General features: G+C 42.3%; 1 protein-coding gene across 1 annotated transcript in view; it reads right to left on the bottom strand.

Moving 5' to 3' along the window:
• LOC109623149 (transcription factor mef2A) overlaps positions 1 to 20,759 on the bottom strand; it is a 45,427-nt gene that overhangs the window by 7,429 nt on the left and 17,239 nt on the right. The window contains exons 2-3 of the mRNA XM_020077636.3: positions 11,791 to 11,889; positions 48 to 118 (exon numbers count right to left, since the gene is read on the bottom strand). Of these exons, the coding sequence (XP_019933195.3) occupies positions 48 to 118; positions 11,791 to 11,889 (170 nt within the window). The remainder of the gene's footprint in view (positions 1 to 47; positions 119 to 11,790; positions 11,890 to 20,759) is intronic.

Below are 20,759 nucleotides of genomic sequence, written 5' to 3'. Positions count from 1 at the left end.
AAAGTGATAATCAAGTTTTTAAAGAATCGCCTTAGAATAGATCTTACCGAGATAAATGCAAGTTGGGATTCATAGCCTCCACGAATTCACACATGAGATCAACCAGGTTCATTCGTTCCTAGAAAATCAGATATTTAGAGAATGAACAAACGTATGTAAATGTTTGTGGAAATATATTAAAAGTAAAAATATCATAACAATGATAAAATTTTGCGTCAGATCTTTTGAAAACTTCTACTACGATACTACAAAACACCTCGATTACCGCGTGGGTATTCAGCAAGACCATGCTGAGGATGAGGCGTTCGATCTAGAAATTTTCGTAGTTAAAACTTCCTATTTTCCCAAGATTTACGAAATTCGTGATGAAAAATTCATTTCGTCATATCTAAATTCAATCACCTTCAGCTCATTTTAGAAGCTGAACCTGAGATTATGGTATATGAAAAACTTGTGCGGCTAGACCAGTTCTGCAAGAAAGTCACGGAAAAACCGCTATTTTTCTAATATTTAAGGTAAATGTCACAGACTATCTTTGGAAAATGCCAAATGATATTCACCGTGAATATCATTGGCATTTTCGAAAGTATACCGTGACGTTTATCTTAAATATTCGAAAAATAGCGGTTTTTCCGTGACTTTCTTACAGAACTTTCTAGCCGCACAAGTTTTTGAAATACTATATTCTCAGGTTCAGATTCTAAAATGAGCTGTAGGTGGTTGAATTTATATGACGAAATGAAATTTTCAGCACTGTTACGAATACAAAATGGCAGTGTATGGTAGCCGAAGTGATAAGTGAATCACTCAGCCAGCAGTCCCTTTTGTTGGTTCTGTTTCAATTAGGTACCAAGCGTGTCTATGCTCTCTTGTCGAGCCGTTAAGTCGTATGGTATACGAACGAATACAAAGAAGATACTCTAGATACTCTAGTATACAAAGAGTATACTCTAGTGACAGCTTTTACTGATAGGGTAACCAATATAATTTGGACCCCCATATATTTTGGACCCCCTGGGTCGTATTATCATAATTTTCACAGCTTCAATGAAGAGATGACGAAAGCTTTTAGAATCATACGCTTAATAAGATTGTTCTGCAAGAGCAGCAATCATTTCCTCACTGGAAATATCATTATTTGCCTTGAAATTATTTTTTGTTAATCTCGTCATCCGTGCGAGTGTCGCGGCATGTTTACGAAAAGAGAAAGTGGTGCTGGGGAAACTTGCAGATGTAAACAAAAACTTTTATCATTCCAGCGCAATAAATTCGCAAAGTTCGTCTAATCATCCTTTGTCAATCAAGTAATTAGGATGTGATCCAGCATATCCAAGTGGCAGATTCTTTGAAAATAGTTTCATGTGGGTTTAAACACCGGGTGTCCAAAATATATACTTAAGAGGGTCCAAAATAAATTGGGGTGTCCAAAATAGTGAAAACTGATGCTTCAAAAATCAGTTATTTTCACCAAATTTTCAGACAGAAATGACCTTGTGGGTATTTTTGACGGACAGTGGAGGCTTTTACGGTCATACCAACATCATCATTATGTGTAACACCCTTTGAATCTGTTTGTTTTTAGCTTAGATTCAAACTAATGTCCTCTAGGGGTCCAAAATTCGACCGTTACCCTACTACTCTAACAAGTCCATCCTAAACCGGATGAACTACGACGACGATCCTCCCGATGACCCACTTCTATAGAGTAAAGTTTTTGTCTTGAAGCAAGACGTTCGTATTGTTGGCCAAATTCGTTAATGCATTCGTCTAACGGTAACGATTAAGAAGGTTGTAGAAGTAATCTAGGCTTCATCGTTTCCAAAAACGCTGCGACAAATTTTGATCTGGTTGCCAGCCGTTTCTCAGATATGTTCCCATGTCGGTTTCCATATGGCTCTGAGTGGTCAGCAAAACAGAAAATGTCCTAGAGTCAGGGGTTCCAATCAGCAACAGTACGGAGTTCTGTTTCATGCAATGCGCTCCCCACTGAAGAATATGTGTTTAGGGTGTAAGCAAACCACGGGCGAAGCCCGTTAAACGGCGAATACCAAATCTACCTGCTCTTCAATAGCAGCATCGAAATAAGCAATAAAGCTGAGTGAGCTCAGTTCAGATTGAGACTTCAAAGCGAATACAACATCTTTATTACTACTCCGAAAGCGTGCAACTGTCGATGCAGTTTACTTAATTGTACATAATTCTTCCTTGCCAGTCGGTAAAGCGACGAACCCTTCTTTACCACGCTAGCACTAAGTCTAGATGTATCGACTTGGCTCCTGGACACACAAAGACTGCAACTACACTGAAGTTTTTTTTTACGACGGTAATGGTCCCGCGTAAAAAAAAACCGCGTAAAAAAAACGCGTTATTTCAAGACCCCCCAAGTAACAATTCCATCGCTGATTGGTTTTGTTTGATTTTTATTTATGTTTTATTACAGCAATAATTAAAACTCACAGTTTTATGACTGCTTTTATGAAAACCATTGATAAAATGTTTTATAGTATACTTGAAGATATCCATAAAGACAGATTTTAAGAGTAAACAAAACTTTCCTATATGTAAACCTTCTGGCAATCATTATTACCGCAATAAAACTGTTAAAACTCTCAACAGATGGCGATCCGTTCGATTAGTAACGACATCTGTTGGTGGAAAAGCAGAACTACGACATTTCTAGGTTTATTGCGGTCATCATAAAAGTAAACTTGCTTTCGTTTTATGTTCGCTCCCAACGCGAAGTTGCATATAGATTTGACCTCCAAACTAACCTCGAGTCGCCGCGAGTATTTTACGGCTCCATTCCCAACTAACAAACACCCTTTACCCTCACACTCACCACGTTGTTTGTTTGCCCATCTAACCGACCGAGCGACAACGAGAACGAGTATGTATTTACGCAAGGATCAGCCGACCAACCACGCATATGATGCGTGTCCTTATGTGCCAGCCACCGACGACGACCGAACCACCGCCGCATTGCCTATGTATACATGAGGAAATTTCCACCATCGCAGAGCGCGAGCTGCGCAATGAAAGTTTCCACGGTGGAAATTCCACCTCCGTTCAGTTTTCTACCAACCTTTAAGAAGTGCGCAAATGAGTCTTTATTCAAACACCGACCTGTATAGACGTGAAATATAGTTAAGTAGTTTGTAGTGCAAAACCGCCTTTTCCTCCCCAGTGGAAGCCACAGCCTTTCCGAAGGCTAAGTTCCCCTCCTTCCCATCGAGCTACCGGTCCTAAGCTGTTCCTCCGACGGAACATTTGGTCCTTCGAGCCGGATAAAGGATCCAGTGCCCTGTGAAGCTGCAACCGCAGCTGTGTTGTCGCCAATCAGCCGATTGGGACAATCCCCTTCTATTGCTGTCGTCGACGGCATACAGCATTCCTACCGAAAGGATTGCTGGTGTTCCTGCCCCGGTAGTTCGATCCCAGTGTTAGAAGTGATTTTCCGTGGTTTTCTCTGGCGGAGAGAAAGAGACAGCGTTTCCCAAAGCAAGAATGCAGTGCAAGTGAAGAAGTCCGAAAACATTCCTCCCGAAAGTGAATCGCACGCGTGTGTAGTGGTTCCCAATCACTAGCGGTTCCCAAACCCAAGAATGAACGAAGTGAAAAGTCTATTCGCCCAACGTAGCCACGTTGAGGCAAAGGTGAAGAAACTCCTAGAACGAATTCGAAAAGAAGATAGAGCCATCGAACCGAGTTTGTTACGAGTAAAGGCCTATGAAAGTGAACTCCAGTGCCACTATCAAGAATACCAGAAAGTGTATGGAGAACTTCTGTCCGTTCTCCCAGCCGAAAGATTCGAAGAGCTAGATGAGGATTACTGGCGCTTCGAAAACATCCACGACGAGGCCTGCTTCCTGGTCGAAAACCTGTTAATTTCCTGCCCGACCACCAGTGACAGGTTTAATAAACGAAAGTCCACATCCACCTGCTTCGATGCGACCACTACACGCTGGCTCAGCCCTCCTACCCGAAGAAGCCAGTCACCGAGTCCAACAACGGAAAAACCGGTTCCGATTCCTGTCGTGGTGGAGAGGCCACGCTCGTTATTGCCGAAAGAGAATGAGGTGAGTACGAATGTTACCAATCCAATCCAGACTGCGAAGCCGCGCTGCGTCGAAGATACCTCCAAGCAGAAGACGCCTTTGCGTGGACCGGCCGAGGTCCCATCCGAGAGTGATTTCGTCGAGGTCACTATTCCTGAGTCGGCAGCCCCGCCGGCCGAAGATGCAGTCAAGCGTGAAGAAAAGGTGACAACCGTTGCCTTCGAGAATCCATCGACGAACCAGGAGGATTTCCTTATCGGCAACGAGCCAGCCAAGTTTGTCGACATTCCATCCGAAGATCCCAAGACACTGACGTCAAGCAAAGCGCCCTCTGGAACCAACCCGGTGGCGAACCCGTTCCCAACTCCATTCGACCCGACTGGAGTTCATCCGAAGCTGACGATTCCGATTCCTACCGGATTCCATCCGGTGCTGAAGCCGTTCCGATCGCCACCAGGATTCCATTCCAAGCCCATGCGGATCCCGAAGCCAGCCGGAATGCCTCCGGTATCCCAGTATCCGACCGGATCCCTTCCGGTACCACAGCCGCCCCAGTGCAAGGCCGGTTCCCTTCCGGCATACCAGCAGCAACAGAGTCCGACCGGTCTCCTTCCGGTATCCCGACAGTTGCTGTCCGTGACCGAATCCAGTTCGGAAGCCCCATCGCTCCAGTGTAAGGCCGGTTCCCTTCCGGCATTCCAACCGAAACAGAATCCGACCGGTGTCCTTCCGGTATCCCAGCCGTTCCAGACTACGACCGGTTCCTATCCGGTACTCCAACAGTTCCAGCGCGTGACCGGATCCCATTCGGCAACCAATCCGATCCTAAGGTCTACCGGAGCCAGTCCGGTGGTCGATTCCGCCCTGATGCCCGTCGATACCCGTTCGGCGGCCAAGACGACCAAGAATTCTATCGGTACTCGTCCGGTGAATAACTCCGCCATGGTGTTCGTCGGTTCCAGTCCGACGGTTGAACCAAACAAGATGTCCATCGGTGCCCGTCCGATGGTCAGGTCCAACGAGATGGCTGCCGGTTCCTGTCCGGTGGTCAACCTAACCAAGATGCCCATCGGTGCCCGTCCGATGGTCAAGTCCAACGAGATACCTGCCGGTTCCCGTCCGGGGGTCAAAGTCAACCTGATGCCCATCGGTTCCTGTCCGGTGGCCAAGTCTTCCCAGTTACCTGCCGGTTCCTGTCCGGTGGACAAGCCACTCCTGATGTCCGCTGGTGCCAGTCCAGTGGGCAAGCCTATCCTGCCTCCATCGCCTATCGGTACCAGTCCGGTAGTCATTCCAACCGTCGATACCCGTTCGGCGGTCAAGAAGTCCAAGATGTCTGCCGGTTCTCTTCCGGTGGTCAAGTCGCACGAGATACCGGCTGGTTCCCGACCAGTGGTTAAAGCCAACCTGATGCCCATCGGTTCCCGTCCGGTGGTCAAGTCCTCCCAGATGTCTTCCGGTTCCCGTCCGGTAGACAAGCCACTCCTGATGTCCACTGGTGCCAGTCCAGTGGACAAGCCTAGCCTGCGTTCATCGTCTATCGGTGCCAGTCCGGTAGTCAATCCAACCGTCGATACCCGTTCGACGGCCAAGAAGTCATTCGAGATGTCTGCCGGTTCCTGTCCGGTGGACAAGCCGATCCTGCGCCCACCGTCTATCGATACCAGTCCGGTAGGCGAGGCAACCGTCGATACCCGTTCGGCGGCCAAGACGCCCACGATGTTTGCCGGTCCTCCTCCGGTAGTCACGCCGATTCCGATGCCCATTGGAACCAGTCCGGTGGGCAAGTCCGCTCCGATGTCCGTCGGTTCCCGTCCGACGCTCAAACCGAATCCGATGTCCACTGGAAGCAGTCCAGTAGACAGTTTCGCCCTGAAGCCCACCGGTTCCTGTCCGGTGGTCAAGCCACTTCCTGAATACGCTGGTACCAGTCCAGTACGAAAACGAATCCTGACATCCGCCGGTGCCCGTCCGGTGATGAAGTCCATCCTCCGATCCACCGGTGCCCGTCCGGTGTTCAATATTTTCCAGATGCCCGTTGGAACCTACCCGATGGTCGTGCGTGTCCTGATTCCCACCGGTGCCCGTCCGGTAACCAAGCTGTGGTCTGTCAGCACCTGCCCGATGGCCAAGATGTTCCTGAAGTCCGTCGGTACCAATCCGATGATCAAGCCATTTCCAAAGTCCACTGGAACCGGTCTAGTGGTGAAGCCGACCGTGTTGTTCGCCGGAACTAGTCAGGCAGCCAAGCCCTTCGTAATGCTAGCCGGTCCCGTTCCGGTAGCCAAGCCGTCTTCGATGTTCGCTGGAAGCCGTCCAGTGGATAAACCCTTCCTACTTCCCGCCGGTACCCTTCCGGTGACCGAGTCAAGCCTGATGTCAACCGGCACTCCTACAGTGAACCCGCCGGTGCTCCTTCCTGTGATGTCAGCCGGCATCCAACGAATTGCGAAGCCTATTCCGAAGATCGAGATGTGTCCAACCAAGAAGCTACCTTCAACGACAGCCGGAATCCATCCGGCACTCAAGCAGATCCAGAGCCTGGAAGAACGAGTCCCAAGCCCGAAGATAGCCGGAACCCGTCCGGTAGTTAGAGAACCTCCCGAGAAGAAGAATTGGATCGTGGTGTTGTCGATGATAAACCAACCACCACTGGATCCGCCGCCGGTCAGCCAGACTGGTGAATACAAGCAACTCCATTTTGACCCGTGGCCGCGGAAGCCACCCGATGAACCATCCAAGCGATGCCGACCCAGCGAAGCCATCCCAGAGCGCGTGCCCCGAACGCGTCCACCTAACGACCTGAAGGAAGCCAAGCAAGACGCCACAGGTGAGCAAACATTCGATCTGTGGTGTGTGAATTCCTATCCTGGCTTCATGTGGTTCCCCCAGTCCTCCGTTGAAAACCTCTAACGAAATAACAAAGTTCCTTTTCTCTCTCGTCATTAGTTGCCTATCCGAATGCTGAATTCCTTTCCTTATTGTTAATTGTCCTAGCCTAACCCTGAATGAAAATCCATCGAATAAGAAAGATCCCTTGAAGTTTGTAATCCTTGAACCCCTAAGAACACCTAGAACCCATACCATAACCTGAAACCTGATTGCCTTTTGATTTCCTGTTCCAGCGAAGATGAAGACCCTACTGAAGAAAGAATCTAATACCCCTTTCCTAAATTGCTGTTGAACGTTGATGTGAATCCCCTAAAGTCCACCTGAATGATCGTTGCCCATCCAATGTGTCATGATTTCTTCCCCTGTGTCCATAGTTGGTTTGAAACCTCCAATCCTGTAAGAAGTCAAAGAATCCTGTCGCAAGCGTCCTAAGTTTACTATTCTGAATCTCCTGTCATAACGTCTTTCCCCAAGTCTCTTTGCTGAATCGAGCCAATATGCCGATCTTTGAATGAAACCCACGTTCTCAATTGCCTAGACATCCAGATACAGTCCACAACACCGATTAAGTTATTTTCCTCCAGAGTTCCCTTATTGCTATTTGAAATCCGTAGAAGTTTCCCACACCTTGATTTTCCTCCCTACCTAAAATTATTAAGTAATGTATCCTAAACTAATGAAGAAAATTTGTTCGACCAAGCTCACTGCCTTCCCTAAGAATCAAGTCCATGTCCAGTTTTGAAATCTGAATGTCCTCCTAAGAAGTTTCCCTAAGTGTGTCCGCCTTGTCCTAAGAACCCTCGTTGAAGAATAATCCTCCTAAAAAATCAATTCAGTTTTCTGATTATTAGTCCTCCTGAGTTGCCATGATAGTTGCCTCCCTGTCCAAGTCCGCAGTTCTACATGTTTCCACCTTTTCCGGCTGGGGAGTATGTTCGCTCCCAACGCGAAGTTGCATATAGATTTGACCTCCAAACTAACCTCGAGTCGCCGCGAGTATTTTACGGCTCCATTCCCAACTAACAAACACCCTTTACCCTCACACTCACCACGTTGTTTGTTTGCCCATCTAACCGACCGAGCGACAACGAGAACGAGTATGTATTTACGCAAGGATCAGCCGACCAACCACGCATATGATGCGTGTCCTTATGTGCCAGCCACCGACGACGACCGAACCACCGCCGCATTGCCTATGTATACATGAGGAAATTTCCACCATCGCAGAGCGCGAGCTGCGCAATGAAAGTTTCCACGGTGGAAATTCCACCTCCGTTCAGTTTTCTACCAACCTTTAAGAAGTGCGCAAATGAGTCTTTATTCAAACACCGACCTGTATAGACGTGAAATATAGTTAAGTAGTTTGTAGTGCAAAACCGCCTTTTCCTCCCCAGTGGAAGCCACAGCCTTTCCGAAGGCTAAGTTCCCCTCCTTCCCATCGAGCTACCGGTCCTAAGCTGTTCCTCCGACGGAACATTTTATTTTCGCTGATTATGGTCGACGCCATATTGAAGAAATAGCTTGCGTGAATGAAAAATAGTTAATTTTACTTAAATTGGCAATGAATTGGTAGTTTGCAACCATTTTCATAACATGCTCACATAAATAAACTCTCTCTGCTGAGTTTTCTTGTGATTCGGGATAGTTTTACTAAATTCACAAATTGATTTATTTCATTCCAAGATGATAATATTCACTATTTTCGAAGCGCATTAATTTTATGACTCTGCAACCCTAATATTCACGGTAAATTCGAATGCGCATAAGCCTACCAGCACAATAACTACTAAAATACTACTTTGAAATCATCGCTTTCTACTTACGAATGATGTATCCTCCTGAACTTTACGTGCCATCGAAGAAGCTTCTCTGCATCTTGAACTGTCATAATTTATTTTTGTTGAAAAAAAAAACAATAACAATCGAGAATGGGAAATATTTCAACTTGGTTTACACGGGTTTATTGCTACTCTTAATGCGGTTTGCAAAACCTCTTCGAGAGTGGTCCACTTAGCCGGAAGATACTCTTAAAGAGGTTATCAAGAGGTTTTGATGTATGATTCAGTTTTATTGCAAGTTTTATAAAATTGGTCATGAAGATCTCTTGTAGAGCCGAACAAAACTTAAAATGTTACTTGGGCCGTCGTAAAAAAAACCGCGTTATTTCAAGACCCGTCGTAAATAAAAACCGCGTTATTTCAAAAAACGTCGTAAAAAAAGTCAAGTCACGTTAGATGTGGTGCTGACTATTTTACGCGTGTTTTTGAAAAAACGCGGATTTTTTTTACGACGGTTTTTGAAATAACGCGGTTTTTTTTTACGACGGGTCTTGAAATAACGCGGTTTTTTTAGGACGGACCGCGTAAAAAAAACCGCGTAAAAAAAACCGCGTAAAAAAAAACCGCGTAAAAAAAAACTTCAGTGTACGTTGATTGAACCCACTTTACAACTTGTGTGATCAACGTAGAGAGGTCCCGAGAAGTCGACGCCTTTGTTCTCGAATTTCAGTCAAATCCCGAAAATTGACGCCTCTCGGTATCATGTCCCCTGGATTATCTACCGAAGGTACGGTTGGCGATGGGATCTCCTGTATCTTCGCCACTCAGTTCGCCACAAAGGTTTTCTATGTCCATAAAGGTGTAGCTGTTCGGGCTCGTTTGGAAGTTGACCATAAATGTTAACTTCTTTTCCTACGGATTGGTCCACTAAACAGGTGATCCCTAATTCATGGTGTAATGTGGCTTTATGCTTACCGTGCCAAGGAATGCATGGTAAGGAAGGTCTAATAAAAACCTACCACAAACGGAGCCTGTAGAGAATTGGGGCGTCTTCCACAGTATTACGCCCTAATTGCTAGCCGGACAATGGTGCAGTGGACCTTGTGTTTCTCCGAGATAATCAGTTGCCCTTCTTAAGTCTCAAATTTGAGGCTAAATAAGGATGGGATTATTGAAATGTTGTCAACTAGCTTACATTTTGACCTACATATGTATATGGTTTCGCTTTATGCATATTCTCCATTAGCGTTTATCAAACGATTTGCATGAAATGGTAAATTCGCGTGTCGTGCCTCGAGCATGCTATACTTCAGGATCACGTCAATAGTTGGCTGAACCTTTTCTTGTGGATGCTTGCAAGCAAGTTGTTGCATATTTTTACAACATCTTTCAGCTGATTTTTGGCAGCGTTTCTATGATAACTTCAGCATCTGAAATAACGCAAACATTAGTTTGATGAAATACTTAGGTAGTACAGTTTATTGATAACTTAGCAGAATTTGTCATGAGTTGACTGAATGGCATGTGTCAAATGAGGAGTCTCCATTTAACCTTCTTTACACATTTGAGTGTTCCTTCCCAAACTTTGCGTATTCAGGCTTAGTAGACTGGAGAAGCGGTACAAATTTGGTTGCGATTACATTTCGTGGATAACTTACTTCCATTGGCACTCCAAGTGAGTTGCATTATCGTTTGTCATAAGTATTGCATAAAAAAATGATTGTTCTCTGCGGTCTGTGAGGACCACAAGAGGTACTTTCGAATGAAACTCTGATCTGGTGAAGATCAAACTATCTTCGGTTAACCAGGGTTCACATTCCGTTCACAGATAGACAGAACCATCTCGGAGCGAGTGTAGTAGCAAAAGCGCAGCGGAAAGCTCCAATTGTGGAACCAATTTGTTGATGATAAGTGCAACACGAGATTTGACGATCAAAAGTTCAATGAATACTTGTTGTTCCCATCTACTTATCGCAGGTAAATGCACGAGCTCCGAAACATCACTGAATCTATGTAACTCAAGCTGATATGGTAGGAATATGTACTTCACTGCTGCGCGAGAAACCTTGATAACCGGATAAAGGGAACGCTGTTTTGAAATTCCAGCCAATCCATTCGGAATCCTTATCCAGATACCCACTCTGATTGGATGAGCTCCAAAAAGGTTCGAGTTCCACTCACCTCTTCCGGAATAGCGCTAAGGAACGTCTGACAGTTCGATGATCATTGCTGCCTCGAAAAAGTTTTTTTTTTCCTAAGAATCTTCCAGCGCGAAGGAACTCAATCATTTTTCTGACAATAGTTACCAACTCCATTTCTTCGTTGCAGTTCCTTCTTATGAGGTTAATATTCATATAGAATTTCTTGCAAAAGGTTATGCAAGAAGGAATCTATTCTCTTCGTCTTCAGTCAGCTGCTTCAGCACCCTTTGCCACACAAGGTAGAATAGCCCATGTGATACTGATCGCTAGATTCTTGAGAGCGGCTGATCATCGGGGTGGACTAGGATCTGCGTGCACATCTGTTCAATATCGGTCAACACAACGAAACGGTGTAATCTGAAGCGAACAACTAAGGTCTGGGACCATTTGGGCAGGGGGACCTATTGTTGGCACTTGCTGCTGTAACTCAGTCAATTTTCAACCGATTGACTTGATTTTTGGGACACGGTGAGATACATACTAGCCATGAACAGAAATTTGAGATGATTGGATAATCTAGTCATCTAGTATCGTTGGGTCGACTAGCAGGACATCGTTTAGGGAAACACTAGAACATGATTTTCAAGAGCTGTCACATACGATGTGCAGTTTGATCGACAAAAATATGGCAAGTTTCCATTTAATTATATCAATTTTACCGATATAAGTTATCATCAACAAAATAATAAAATTGCAAAGCATTTTGCTCGAACCAAAAACATATACACACGCAGTTAAAATTTAGATCTTCGGGCAGATTGCATCACATATCATTAGCAACCGGTAATGATACCAACAGATGATAGTCAATGCAATGTTCAAATCATTCAACGGTCACATCGCATCGCGTGTCCCGCGACTTACCGGCGTGTCCGGACACTTTCTCCCGGCCTTCTTGAGCACCTCGGGGCTGGCCATCACGGCGTACACCAGCGGCGGCATACGGGGACTGCCAGGCGGAATCTGAAAGTAATCAAGAGAGGAAAACATGAAACATGATGGCAAACACGCTGGACGTATATGTGGAACAGTACGGGTCGATAGATTTGCAACAGAATGGAAATTTGTCATATGGAATACTGGGACACACGGTAGAACCTTCTATTCAGCAGGGATATTCTATTCTAATCCTACTGCGTATGTTATTGTTTAGCATTGAATATTATTTTGTTTCGTAATTATCGAACACAACTGTAGTAGTGCATTACTAAAAGACACATTCGAGAGGCGACGAATATTAGCTAGAAGACATTTATTTACACTCTGTTATATTAGAGGTATACTAGTACTGTAACGCCCCAAACAGGTTCGCTTGGGAACAAACCTCTGCGTACTGCAGCAATGGTTGCAACATGCATTCACGTGCGCTCGCGCAAACACATACTACACATCGTACAAACGCAGAAAGAAGGAAGCACCCCAGTAATATGAAGGTAATTATTTGATATTAAATTAAATTTCACTTTTTATGAGTGCGTTTCCGCGGCGCACCTCTCTGGATAGATAGCACTGAACCAGTCAATGAGCGCCATCGCAAACCCACGACAACCGGCGGACGAGTGGAATAGATTTAGTGCACACGCGTAAACTTTACGACAAACGGACAAAGGTCGTATTTTGTAACGAGCAGGTAGAGGATAGAGTGCGAGCAAGTAAAAGGTGCACAATTAAAAGCGCAACGTGATCACCTCTTTATGGTATATTTTTGCGGTTTTTGCGACTTTTTGTGCGGTTTTCACTGATGCGTGAATAAATTTTCTAAGGTATGAGATATATGACACTGCGATGACTAGACTTGAAGTTGTACGCTTGTTTTTTCTTAGATAACTTGTGTAACTTTTGGTTGAACCATAGCACCATGCTTACTATAACCGTGACAAATTGTGGTTGAGATAGTTGTCCTAATCGCGACTTGAAGGCTAACAACATCCGGTAAAAATACATATTTCACACAATGATGGATAGATCCATCCATCTATTTGATCAAACTTTAGTTTTGAAGCCTAATTACGAATCTTGGCTTTCCACCAAGTAACGTTTGTATCTACAATAGTCCGCACTGCACACGCAAACACGGCGATAATTTTGCACAGGATTCGTTAAATTTGACAAAATTCGCCCAAAAGATATTTTAATATGTTATCATTCGTCAACATCAACACTGATATCTGTCATTGGCATTGATTAGAACTATAAAACATTTCAAGAAAGTGTCTTTACAGTTATAGTTTACAACTAAAACAATAGGGTATCGGTGAAGTAGGGTATCGCGCCACTTGGGCGGTGGCTTCTATATTCGTCTGTTTTCCACTATAACTCAGTCAATTTTGAACCAGTTGACTTGAAATATTGTACACGGGTAGATACTATACCTATCTCACCGCATGCCAAAAATTGTGTCAATTGGTTCACATTTGACTGAGTTATAGCGAAAAACAGACGAAAATAGAAGCCACCGCCCAAGTGGTGCGATTTCCTACTAGTTTTCTAGTGATGAGCTAAGTTTGGGTAGGTACATTCTCGTTTCTACAACAAAATGATTTCCTAACTAATTCAATGCTGAACAAATCTTTGAGTAACTGTGTCGTTTTATTTTTTTATATCTTGTCACTTCAACAACAAAGTTTCTCACAGTTTTGCTCAAACAGCATAAATTAGGCATGAAATCATAATACTCACGCTTTTAGCATCACTTTAATTGCAGAAACGGAAACCTTGTCACCATACAAAAATAATTGAATTCCTATTGATATATATATATATATATATATACTAGCTGTACCCGGCAAACTTTGTCTTGCCTACTGCGTTTTTTGACGTTTCAAGTTTCTAGCCAAGCCCAAGTAGCCGGTGGAAGAGGTATAGAAAATCGTTTTTTCTAAAACTCTCAATTTGTCCATGTTTTAGGCCTCATAAACCTTCCTTGGGTGAAAACTAACAGAACAAAACTAAGACGACCAAAATCGGACCTTCCGTTCGCAAGTTATGCGCGGTCCCACGTATGCCACTGCATTTTTATATATATAGATATATACAGGCTGTTAGGTTCATGAATCATGAGTGCAAACTTTTTAAAGGGTGATAGAGGACCATAAATGGTGAAAAAAAAAGTTCCACGCATATGGTCAAATCTCAACCGTTACGTAGTTATTAAACTTTCCATGTTTTTGATTATTATTGCCTTAACTGTTCTGAATAGAAAACGGGGGATAATTTCTTACAGTGTAACAATGAACTCGTTTGATTTGTTTTGGTCAATGAGGCATTTATAGTAACCATTTCCTGTAACAAAGCAGAAGTAGTATTAAAACGTTTTTATTTCGTGACGAGAAATTGCAGTGCTTCCCACGTGTGATTCTTCCTTGTATACCTTTTTGGACTTCTTTCACAATTTATTATTAAATTCTTTCCATGATTTCTCAGATTTTTATCTGTTTTAATGATATTTTTAGCCCTAGGCTAGTTCATCTCTGGACCCACGCTTTACTTCCGATTTTGTTTGTTCGATCCCAGGTCCTCGACGTGATAGGTTTTCCTTAAACTTATCAAGGTTTTTTTTTTCTGGTGGCTTTTCAATGTTTTTGTTTCTGGATGTCTTCACAAGTTTCTGCCAAGATTCTATGTAGAGGTTTATCCGGATTTGCTGTCAGAGTTACTTTCGGGATTTCTGAGGGTTTTTCCTGGGATTACTACTAGAGTTTCTCCCAGGATTTCTGCAGGATTTTTCACGGGGTCTCTGCAGGAATGCCTTCCGATATGCTTCCAAGATTCTCGCTGGATTCTCTCCGAATGTAAATCCAAAATTTATCCAAAGCTCCGTCACAAATTTCTCTTAGTGGTTTTCCGGGATGACTTTTCAGCAGTTTCTCCCAGGATTTTTGTGAGATTTCTGCAGAAGTTCTTCCAGGGTTTTCTTCCAGTCAGTTATTCGGGATTTCTTGAATTTCCTACCAGGAATTTTTTTTATAGCTTTTATAGACAAGAAATGAAGAAAGCAACAATACGGTTTTTCGAGGTTTTGCTCGGACAGCGTCGGTTTGGACGGGGAGTCATGGTACCCACGCTTTTTGTACGGTTTCCTTACAGAGGCGGAGGGTTCGCCCTCTCGCCGTACGGGGGTTCGGCTCATTGCTGCGGGCCTAGTACGTCACCGATCCTGTCCTATTACCGTAGACTTTTTAGTTATATTTATTTTTGTCTGTTGAGTCTAACTTTTATATTTGAAACACACTTTGACTGGTCCGTTACTTCAAGTTACGGCATTTACTCCTAATCAAGTATTTCTGTACAGTAAAAGAGGTTCTAAGAGCTAACATTGAGTGACCATGCAGGGCTGGTAGCAAAACCTGATGGTCAAAATAGTTAATTTAGTGACCAATTTCATGAAAATAGTGACCAAATAGTGACTTACAGAAAGCAAAAAGTGACTAAATAGTGACTTTACGCACAAAAAAAAAGTATTGGTGACTACAAATTGATTCAGAAAATCCTGGAGTACCGCATAATGAACATGTTCAAGAAAAGACTTTCACATTCATTCCAAAAATTGTAAAAAATTGCATGTATAGGGTGTTTCAGGTAATTTGGACAGACCGTTACGCGTATATATTTTGGACACTTCCATTTGATTTTGTCGTTAATGTCCAAAATATATACGCGTAACGGTCAGTCCAAAATACCTGAATTCCCCTATTCAATTTTCTAGCATATTTGTGCAGAACTAGATGTGTTGACCAACATTAACTCTTTATTCGGTACCGCTAGAAATTTTTGGGACACATAGATGGAAATTCTGGGAATATTCTTGATGAAGTTTTCAGAGGAAATGAATATCTATGAAAGGGTTTTTGGCCAAACCCTGTTTTATGAAGAAATTCTTGGCGATTGGAAAAAAATCTGTCTAGAATGTAAATAAAAATATGTATCGTAATTTTCATTATACGTGGCGGTGTGTCCTTGGAAATGGCGATGCTTCGAATGTGGAATTTCTTATAAAATTCTTATAAACATGGTTGGATGTTTTTTGGTGAAATTCATGTGGAAAACATATGCATAGAAAATGTGTGAGTAAATGTTAGTAAGAATTTCTCAAGTATAATTTCAAGAATCCTCTCGAAATAAAAAAAAATGTGGAAACCAATAACAGAAAATAATAATGTGATTTTGGTGGGATTCCTGAAGTATGTTTTTTTTTTTCTTGGCAAATCCCCTTCGAACATTTCTGAAGAACTACAGGGAGAAAACCAACGATCATTCTATCATTCTGAATATACAATACAATGTTGGATTAACTTGTAGCAGAATTCCATATTTCTCTAAAATATCTCATTTTAGGAAGTCAGAGGCGTCTCGTGACCAGCAGACTGACCTGTTCTACATATTACAATTGTAGGTACTACATATAGAAAACACGTTTAGAGTTATTTGATACTACACTGCTAGTTTTTTTTTGTTTTAGTAATGTAATTTCTAACATAAGCTAATTTTTACCTTCTTGTTTGTTTACCATTTTCTGAAAAATATCTTCCACTATTATGTATACATATATACAATGTATTCAATTTATTCAATACCTTAGATATAATGATTACATCTTTGAAATAATCTTTTGAAGATTATGATAATCTGATGTTTTTTTCTTGATTTAAATCGAACCAAGTCATTTTCCAAAACTCTTCACACACCAACGATGCTCGTTTTATTCCATCATGTCTGATATGCTCTTTTTGTTCGGCAAATGTTTGGAATTTCCACTTCCATAAATTGTTTTAGCTCGTATCATGGCCTCGAAGTTAAAGTTGGGAAACCGTTGCCAACGAACTATAGAGCACATTTGGCACCCCCAATTCCAAAATCGCGCGCGCTGGAATGCATAACAAGCGCGCACTGCATTGCCTGAATGTCAACTGGCTGCGCAAGTTGTTCTCAACCTACGTAGAACGAAAACCGAGACGCCCCAGATCAAGCTTTCATTCATTTCTGGTTTTGCTACACACATGTAAACTTTTCATTGATGAAGCTCTTCGCGTTTAGATGTGTGACTTTGGTAAATATTTATCGCTTTTGGCTCTAAAGAGCATGCTAACAATCATTTACACACATTTGAGAACCTAATCGGCAAGCATAGTTAACAAAGAATTTAAATACTATGAAATCAATGTTCGGTATTCCATATATTTGCTGTAGTTATTGTTAAATAATCCTTTATTTCCCAACAACGATACAGCATACAATTTTTAGCACTCTAAATCTATAAATTTTTAACATGATTTTTAAGACTTTAGTCGATTGCGCTTAGCGTGCGTGTTCGCATGAGAAGTAGGCGGGAAGTGAAAAATGGAAAGAAACGTTGACAACGCTGCTGCTGGTTCTAGGTGAGTAGGGAACGTATGAGCGACAGGGTAGAGTGAAATGAATTCGCATGAACACTGCCATTCGGAGGCAAAAAAGTGAGGAAACTGTTGATATGGCAACAACATTCTACGTTCGCATGAATCGGCGAACTGGTGGCCTGTGATTTCGAAGAGTCTAGCAAGAGAGAGAGAGCTGCGCAAGGTTGGCTATCGCATGTTCTTGCTGTATAGTTTTTGCCGGTGGATGGCTTGGAGTCGTCTTTCTTTCGTTCTCCATAGCCGGGAACGATGTTTGCGCCTTGTGTGCAAGTTGTTATGAGGTATGTGCAGTGGTGGTTTTAAATTTAGTTTATTCTTTTGGTATAGGTATCTTGAAGATTATTTTACAAGTTTTATTCTCAGCTTATACCCGTTCCAAGAACAGGTTGAACACGTGAACGAGGCGCCTCTGTAGGAAGTCTATGATGAAATCCCCAAAAGATTTACAGGTCTCATTTCTTTTCTGGCGTATTATTCGTGGCATTAAGGGAGAAGTTGTTGGGTTTATTGTTAACTAGATTAGTTTTCATTTTAAATAAGCTTCATAAATGCATGTCAGCATGAAATTTGCACATTAGGAAGCAATTTCTGGTCCCAAAAGTTATGTTTTTTCCTTTTCTCAGATCTGAACGGATACAAGAGAAAATATATTGGTTCGGTTGCACCTGCAGCAGCACAGCCATGTTCTCGACTGATTATTAGGTTTATCCTAGCAAAAACGGTAGTGTAATTTGTAAGTGCAACGGTAGTGCAATCATTCTCTAAGAATGGAGAAATTAAAGTATTTTTTTCAGCAATTATTTGAGAAGTACTGTAAAAATATTCTAGACTCTAGACATTCTAAAGGGATTATACCACATGTATTTAAGATTGCATTTGTTAGAACTCCTTAAAAAATTTTATCAGGCCCACAGAATCTGCTAGAATTTCTTTCAGGAACTGCATCAGAATATGCAAGAAATACATACAGAAATGATTACATATATATTACAGGTACGCAATGCATGCTCACTGAAAATTTTAACGAAATCTTCGCCTTTATCAAAAGTTCTAAAAATGCCCAAGGAATATTGCCAGTAACTTTCTTTAAAAACAACTTTAGTTTTCATTATTGTCGAAATATCTGTCGAAATGTTAGTATAGTCGCATGAATCACACGCAAAAAAGACAATATTTTGTTGTCTCCAGTAACACAAAACTTGCTTTTCACTATTTTAAACATCAACTCTTGTTTTACTCCCAGGCTAGATTTCAGCAGATTGAAAATAGTTGAAAATAGTGACATTTTAACAGAAAAAGTGACTTTAGTTGAAAAGTCCTAAAAATAGTGACTTTATAGTGACTTACATAAAAATAGTGGCCAAGTCACTAAATAGTGACTCGCTACCAGGCCTGCCATTGAGGTTCTAAGAGTTGAACATTGACGTGGTTTGTGGCCGAGTGAAGCGAGCAGTGACGAGTCAGTTTGAATATCCTGTCGTGTAGTTTGTAGTAAATATTGAGCGATCATCAGATTGTTTACTTTTCGTGTAAAGTGAGCAATGGCAGTCCATATTAAGCGTTGCGTTCAGTTTATTTCTGTGTGGAATAGACTAAAAGTTTCTGCTCCCTAGTGGGGTGGAGACGCGTAATTTTTAAAGATTTTTTTTTTGCTTTGTTTTATCGTGGAAAAGTGATTGGTTGTGGTTGGCGGTTTGTGTATATTGATCCATTGTCAGTTCGTATCACCAACCATGGGTGACCCCTAGATCGACAATGGTTACCCTTCTCTATTTACTAACAAAAACTCCTTCCTGAGATAAACGTGGAGATGCAGCGATTCGCGGTATTTATAACAACGTTTGTCTTACTAACATTCCCTCCCAACCTCGATGACCGTAAGGACGCGGCCGGCGCCGTTATTGACCTTATTAAAGTTGAGATCTCTCGAACTGTGTACATTGAGAATAGTAAGCTAGTCCCAAGCCCCGTTCATTGGTTCTCTGTGCAATTTCGATTGCTCCGGTCAATCACGGAGTAGCAATAGCAACTACAAATTGTGCGGTCATCTATGCTCATTAGGCCGTCCCTTATTTTGCAAAATTTAGAAATGTTATAAGTTCGTTAGTGGAAAATGATCGTTTTAGCTAAAAAATGATCGTGTCAAAATTTGAAGTCCGTATCTCAAGGCTAAGTGGTCCCTCAAGGGGCCTAAAGTTGTCAAAAATTGTATGGGACCAAAAAAACATGATGTTTTTTTCGACAAAAAAAATACGCTATTCTACTAAAACCGGTTATTTAAGGACCCTTAAGGGCCAAAAATGTGCTTAGATTTGCGATATCTCTACTCGTTTCCAAGATATTTCATTTTCATTTTCATTTTGCAGCATTTGGTGGGGCAATGAGAGCGCAAGTCAGTCCAAAGCCGATGATAAGGAGGGGTAATGGCTGAATAGTCTTTGCTGACCACATAAACGCCATGGGATAGGAAAAGGGTATTTTGGTGTGGGATTAGGGTGTTGGTGCAGACTTGACGATATCAATGCTATTCAGATGCAAAATAATTTTAAGGCTCAATAGTGAATCGCATACCTTCCAAAACCAAAAAAACAATAATCCACAAAATACCAAGCAAGTCATAGAAAGAAAAAGCGCCCGATTGTTTATTTTGTCAATTATAACAAACGGAAACTTCTACCCTCTCCGACTCGCCAGTCACCCCGGAAAAAATGTCCCCTAAGTTCTGGAAAATATATTATCCCCAATTAAGCCTTTAATCGAATTGTCCGCGTGGTCTTGTAGTACCCCTGCTAGGTAAGAATCAGTCATTGCCATACATATTAAATGCTAGACATGACCCCATGGATAGCATTTGCATATGTAAAAGCTTTGCTGATGTGACTTTCCTATTAGGCAATTCTCTCATCTCATGTTTGTCTTCAAAACCTTATCAAGCTTAGAAAATTGAAGTTGATAAACAATACATTACAAGGTTCGAATTCCCATAGAATGAGATCATTCATTTGCACTACAACACCATAGGAGATAATACCACATTGGCTGATTACAGTACAAATGTGAAAAATCTCCCTTTTCCCCCTATCCGCAACCCGGGGACGCGCCCTGTTGGATTTCGAAAGCCTCGGAGAATATTACAAACTTTCAATGGCATTCCCATAAACTAACCCACATTGCCCATTCAGGGGTCTGACTGGGCCTATTACCCTCCCTCAGTTTGTAATATTCTCTCCAACTTGGAATTATATTTTCCCGGCACATAAATGACTTCGACAAATGTTCGATATACTATGCAGCGTCATGATCAGTATAACTATATCAGATGACTTGGAGATCTGATTCTTACAGAATTGTTTGCCATTGATTATACATTCAGCTATTCTAATCATTACTGCAAAGGCCATCGACCACATGCCTGAAATCAAAGCTTCCTGGAAGATATAA

This window comes from Aedes albopictus, chromosome 2 (genome assembly GCF_035046485.1).
Source record: "Aedes albopictus strain Foshan chromosome 2, AalbF5, whole genome shotgun sequence".
Lineage (NCBI taxonomy): Eukaryota > Metazoa > Arthropoda > Insecta > Diptera > Culicidae > Aedes > Aedes albopictus.
The sequence above is the reverse complement of the archived record's forward strand: the minus strand, read 5'-3'. Positions and strand labels throughout refer to the sequence as shown.